Genomic DNA, 6,981 nt, shown 5'->3' with positions numbered 1-6,981 from the left:
GATTTTATGGGTGCAAATCCCGGGAGAAATTCCTTGAATATCCACAATACACCACCCAATTGCCTTTTTGTACTTTTTCAAGATCAAAATTAGTCGCTCTCTTTGCTCATTCATCAACCGAGCGAAAATTATCACTGGCAAAGTGTTGTTTGGCAAAAATAGCAGCTCGATCAGTTTCTTTTCTTGTTTTTTTTACATCTTACATCTCTACTTACTTGCTTTACATTTCCTGCTATGGCTAGTTTACCAGAAAATATAAATGAAAATACTGAAACAACAGCAGAAACCACCATAGTTGGTGATGCTATTGATTCTGCTGGAATTGCTACAAAAAATGTAGTAGATTCTTGTCATCCTTTCTACATCCATCTCTTGGATTATCCAGGGATGAGTCTAGTTTCCATTGTGTTTGATGGAAGAAGATATGGTGGCTGGAGAAGAGCAGTCATCATAGCCCTTTCAGCCAAGAACAAGTTGGGATTCACTGATGGATCACTAGCTGTTCCCACATCTGATTCAGCACTTCTGAAAGCTTGGATTAGATGTAATGACATGGTCTTGTTATGGCTCCTTAATTTACTCTCTAAGGAGATTGCTGAAAGTGTCTTGTACTTAGTTAATGCCAAAAGCCTCTGGAAAGACCGCGAAGACAGATTTTGTCAAGCATCTGGTGCTAAACTATTTCAATTACAAAAGGAACTCAATGCTTTTGTTCGAGGAAATACTAGCATTTCAACTTATTTCACTAAAATAAAGAGTTTGTGGGATGAACTAGATGCCCTTAACACTTTTTCCAGTTGCTCTTGTGAGTGTATTTGTGGTGCAAAGAAGAAACGTGTCAAGGCTCATGAAGATGAAAGACTGCTTCAGTTCCTAATGGGATTAAATGACACATTCATAGGGGTTAGAAGAAATATTCTCATGTCTTCTCCCCTACCCAGTATTGGTCAAGCTTACCCACTTATTGTTCAAGATGAAAAATAAAGAGAAATTCATGCTAATCCTGTTTATCCAAGAGACTCAACAACTTTAATGACTAACAGTTCAGCAATAAGAAAGTTTAATACCCACAAAGGATAAAAGAGCAATTATGGTGTTAAGAAAAACTCTCTATTCTGCAACTATTGCAAAAAGACAGGACACTCTATTGACAAATGCTACAGGTTGAATGGTTTCCTAGAGGATTTCAAGTTTAACAAACCAAAGAAATATCAAGGAATGGCACAATCTAACAATGTTCTTGCCTCAGTGGAGGATAGCCAACAAGAGGATGACATAGGTTCAGAAATGAAGTCTCTCAGTTAATAAAATATTTCACAACTCCTACAACTTTTGCAGAAAATAAATCAGAATGGTGCAGGACCATCTAATGTCTCTACAAATCTGAGTTGTGCTGGTATGGTGAAATTCTTTAACACTTTTGCTTGTCTCTTACATATTAATAGTGATTTTTGGGTACTAGGTAGTGGAGCAACTGAGCATATGACATTTGATAAACGTTTTTTTTTTATCCATTAAACCTCTTCCTAAACCTATTATGGTAAACCCGCCTAATTCACAACAAGTAAAAGTTACTCATTCAGGATCTGTTTTACTCTTATCTAACTTAATTTTACACAATATTCTCTATATTCCTTCTTTTAGGTTCAATCTTCTGTCTATACACAAGTTGTGCAAACAACTTCAATCCAATTTGCTTTTCACTCCTAACACTTGTTTCATGTTGCAGGGCCCTTTAATGAGGAGCCCTCTGGTTCTTGGTAAACAACAAGGAGGTCTATATATTTTAAAGCAGAGTCAGCCAGCAGTTTCTACAAAGAGTCTACCACAAAACAATCCTAATCAGCCATCAGTTTCTACAAAGAGTACCACAAAACAATGCTGATAGTCTATCTTTTAATTCAGCTCATGTATTTACTTCTTGTTTTAGTTTATTTGATTCCAATGTAAAAGAAAGGATGTGGCATTACAGACTAGGTCACATGCCATTAAGTAATATGAAGAAAATTGTCTCAGATTCTGTTTCTTTCTCTTGCAAAGTTTCTTCTCCTTGTGTTATTTGTCCAATGGCCAGACAGGTTAAATTACCTTTTCCTACAAGCACTGTTTCCACCAAAGCTAATTTTGAGCTAATACATGTAGATACATGGGGACCATATAAAACAATGACTCATGATGGTTTTAAATATTTTGTGACAATAGTTGATGATTTTAGTAGAGCCACATGGACTCATTTAATTAGTACAAAGTCCAATGCCTTTTATATCATTCAATGGTGGAAACACAATTTAACACTAAAGTGAAGATTATAAGGTCAGATAATGCCTTTGAGTTAGGCAGTGGCAAGATTCAATCAGATTTTCTCATTTCAAAAGGAAAACTTCATCAAACAACCTGTCCCTCTACTCCACAACAAAATCAGATTTTCTCATTTCAAATGGAACACAAGAATTTATTGGAGACATCAAGAGCTTTATTGTATCAGTCACATCTTCTTATTGCCTATTGGGGGAATGCCTATTAACAACTACTTATCTTATAAATAGATATCCATCCAGAATACTGAACTATAAAACACCTTTTGAACTATTATTTCACACTAAGCCCTCATATTCTAACCTTAAGTGCTTTGGGTGTTTATGTTTTGTTTCTACTTCACCTAGTCATAGAGCTAAATTTGACCCTATAGCTTTGCCCTGTGTATTTGTAGGATATCCCTATGGGAAGAAGGGATATAAAGTTGTAAACCTCAAAACCAAAAGAATTCAAGTATCAAGGGATGTAGTGTTTCATGAGGAATTTTTCCCTTTTTCTTCTTATAGTTCCCAACCTACTATAATCTTTTCTTCTCCACAAAATGACATGTCTGAAAATCCTACCTCTGATGATCCTTTCTCTGATTCTCTTCATCTTAAATTTCCTTCTAACACAGATAAAGTTTCTAATCTTAGTTATTATAATACAAGTGAACCTTCCTCTCATTCACCTAGTCACAACATTTCATCTCCGACAAATGAAAATCCCATTCCTTCTTCTCCCTCTCATCCCCTCTTATCCAAATGAACCTTCAGCTGTTTCTAACTCGCTTTCTACCAGCTTACCTTATCTTAGTCCTGATCCTCCTCCTTATTCAGAACTCTCATCCAAACCATTCTTAGGCAAACATCTAGAACTCATAAAATACCAGCTTATCTAGATGACTATATCTGTAATGCCCGACTATAGCTATATTACCCTGCAACTTTCAGATGTTAGTACTACTTGTTTCCTCAGTCCTGTTACTCCTAATTCCCTTTATTTTAACAACTTGTCTTCTAAAAATCAAATGATGCTCAACTCTGTTTCTAGTATACAAGAACCTGTTAATTATGTTCAGGCAGCATATCACCCTGGGTGGCAGGAGGCCATGGACAAGGAAATTGCAGCATTATAATTGAACAAAACATGGAAGGTTGTTTTACTTCCTACAGGTAAAAAGTCCCTGCCATCTAAGTGGGTGTATAAAGTTAAGAAACATTCTGATGGAAGCACTGAAAGACTTAAATCTAGATTGGTTGTAAGAGGTGACATACAAAAAGAGGGTGTGGATTACAATGAGACATTTTCACCAGTGGTAAAAATGACCACTATCTGGTGTATTTTAGCTACTGCTCTTAAGAAAGGATGGGGTCTTTTCCAATTAGATGTAAATAATGCTTTTTTACATGGTGAGCTTGATGAGGAGGTTTACATGAAGTTTCCACCTGAAACTTCACCTCCATCACCAAACCATGTCTGTTTGCTTAAAAAGTCCCTTTATGGACTTAAACAAGCATCTCGACAATGGTATTCTAAGCTCACATCAGCTCTTAATTTTAAAGGTTTTAGACATTCACTAAATGACTACTCTTTATTAGTGAAAAAGAGAGACAATTCTATCTCTATTGTAGTAGTGTACGTGGATGACATACTATTAACAGGAAATGATGAATCAGAGTTGCATACTCTCAAGATATTTTTGGATGAGGAATTCAAGATCAAGGACCTTGGATACTTACATTTTTCCTTGGTATGGAATTTGTTCGAGAACCTCAAGGCCTGATTCTTTCTCAAAGGAAGTTCACTCTCGAATTGCTCCAGGAGTTTGACCCTCTTCATCTTTCTCCAGTATTTGCGGCATTGGATCCAACAATTAAATTGGTTGCTCAACAAGGAGCTCCTATCAAAGATTCTACTTTTTATCGACACTTATTGGGGAAACTAAATTACCTCACACATACGAGGCTTGATCTGTCTTTCATAGTCCAACATCTTAGTCAGTATATGCAGGACCCTCAAGAGCCTCATTTGACTGTTGCTTTGCGAGTGTTGCGGTATTTGTTGAAGGATCCTAGCCTGGGTTTGTTTATGTCTGCAACATCTTGCTTCAAGTTGATGTCTTTTTGTGATTCCGACTGGGGTACCTGTCCAGATACACGAAAATCTGTTAGTGGGTACTACATTTCTCTTGGTTCTTCCCCTATTTCATGGAAATCCAAAAATCAGACTTCTATATCTCTCAGTTCCGCCGAAGCAGAGTATATGTCTATGCGAAGAATAGTAGCAGAGCTAATTACCTGGTTAGTACGCTTGTTTGATGATCTGTCTATTTCCATTTCGTTGCCGGTTTCACTCTATTCTAATAGCATCGCCGCCATTCACATCGCGAAAAACCCCTTTTTCACGAATGAAAAAAACACGTCGAAATCGATTGTCATTTTGTTCGTCAACAGTATCTCGCAGGGTTAATTTCAATCTTCTATGTCAAATCTTCCTCACAACTCGCAGATCTGTTTATCAAGTCACTCACCGATCCTATTCATCACAATCTTTTGGGCAAGTTGGGTGTTTGTTCCTCCCCTCCAACTTGAAGGGGAGGGGGGGGGGGTGTTGCGGTATTTGGGCATTTTGCGGTCATCACATAATTTGAATTGGATTTGAAGTTTTGGTTATGGCTATCAAATGAAGAAGAAGACGGTGGCTAGGGTCTTTAACGTTGTAAAGGTTATGAAGAATGAATACAAGAGGGGCGTTATTCACAACTTGGGCCTCTGAATATTTCTTCATTGTTGGGCCAAGTACTGGGCTGAACCAAATTTGCCAACTATCAGATGGAAATGGAAGATAAAGGCCCAAGGCCTATGCAAAACATAACAACTGTACATATATATTGTAATGATTTTATTTTCTGTAATTATTGCTAATTTGTTAGAGGTTTAGCAAATAGAAAATAGACAAGCTTCATTTCTGTTATGGAGAGCATGCTCCCATACTTGTATAAATATAAGACCCTGTACAGATTTAAATTCATCAATCAAAGCAAGAAAGTTTTATTCACATTGTTCTTCCTTTTAATTTCCACACATATTCATCATTATGATTCATTATACCACCTATATATATGTACAGGGGCGGATCTACACCTTGCCGAGGGTGTTCACCCGAACACCCTCGGCAAAACATTACAGTGTATATAGAGGGTAGATTTTATGTGTTTATGTATATATATATATATATTAACTTTTGAACACCCTGAACAAATACAAAAGGTTAGCTCAAGTGGTCTAGGGTGTTCAAAATTATCTCCAACATCCTAGGTTCGATTCTTAGGGATAACATTTTTTTTATATCTAGCTTTTATTATTTTTTCCGAACACCCTAAGTGAAAATTCTAGATCCGCCACTATATGTGTATATATTTATATCTTTCCAACAAAACTTCAGACATGACATTAAATTCCAGATATATTAGTGTCTTCTAATCAACAATAATTTAAAAAGGCAATTACATCAGAGAATACAGTGTCGTAATATAGGCCAAAAATGAGGCCTTTAGGGAAGAATCTGTAGGAACGGAGAGCTTAAAAATAAGTAATTATGTGAAGAATTAATTACAACTTTATATATACTCATCTAGGGAAGGTGAATAAGTGTAACATTCAAATAATCATTTTTCCTCTAATATTCATCATTTAGAGATATTAAACTTCACTAAATATTGCAAAGATTGCATCTTGGATCATCAAAAAGATAATGAAGGCAAGAGAGTACTTTAGTGTAGCTGGTTGTTCATTAGCTATGGACCAATACTCAATTAAGAAGATCTATCAGCAGCTCAGAGGAACTTTCGCTAAGGTTTCTTGGAGGAGGCTAGTGTGTCACAATCTTGGTCATCCAAAATGAATTTTCACTCTTAGGATGGTCGCTCACAACAAGTTCTACACCAGAGTTAGATTGGAAAAATGGGGAATGATAAATGACAAAGCATGTGGGTTGTGTGGAGCAGTGGATGAGGAGGTGGAACATTTATTTTTTCACTGCCCTTGTTCCAGAACTATTTGGACTAAGTTGTTAAAGTGGCAAAGGGTGCAAAGACAAGCTCTGAAGTGGATTGAAGAACAAAACTGGGCAATACAACATGCAAATGGGAAGAATGCTAAAGCTCAAGTTTATAGAGTGATGTTGGCCTGTAGCATATATTTCATCCGGCAGGAAAGAAACAATAGGATATTTCTAAATGAACAGAGACCTGTCGAGGTTATTTGCCAGCTCATAGTACAAGAAATGCATTGTAGGGGTGCTATGTGTTGACACCCAATTTTGTCCCACCTCTCCTCCGAAATACCTATTTACGCTTCTAACATTTTTGGAAAAATTAAAAAAAATATATTTATATTTTTTACTATAATCAATACCGGCGTTTCATTATTCTATTACAATTACTAGCCATTATTATTATTATTATTATTATTATTATTATTTTTAATTTTATTATTATTTATTATTATTATTATAGTTCACAACTTTTATCATTTCAGTATTTTACCAGCTTACGCACACGCATTGCATTTATCTTTGCATAATTGAATAATAGTATTTATTTCACTGAGGATTTTCGGAATATATTATTGCACGGCTATTATAACACCATATAATTTTATTACCCGAGTCCTAATAATCACA

General features: G+C 36.0%; 1 protein-coding gene across 1 annotated transcript; it reads left to right on the top strand.

The window, feature by feature from the left end:
• The first annotated feature begins 234 nt into the window (after positions 1-234).
• LOC132608001 (uncharacterized) lies at positions 235-984 on the top strand. Its single transcript, XM_060322086.1, has one exon. The coding sequence runs from the start codon at positions 235-237 to the stop codon at positions 982-984; it is 750 nt and encodes a 249-aa protein (XP_060178069.1).
• The last annotated feature ends 5,997 nt before the right edge of the window (positions 985-6,981 follow it).

The sequence above is a fragment of the Lycium barbarum genome, chromosome 8 (genome assembly GCF_019175385.1).
Source record: "Lycium barbarum isolate Lr01 chromosome 8, ASM1917538v2, whole genome shotgun sequence".
In the NCBI taxonomy this organism is placed as follows: Eukaryota; Viridiplantae; Streptophyta; class Magnoliopsida; order Solanales; family Solanaceae; genus Lycium; species Lycium barbarum.
This window is presented reverse-complemented; position numbering and strand designations above follow the sequence as displayed.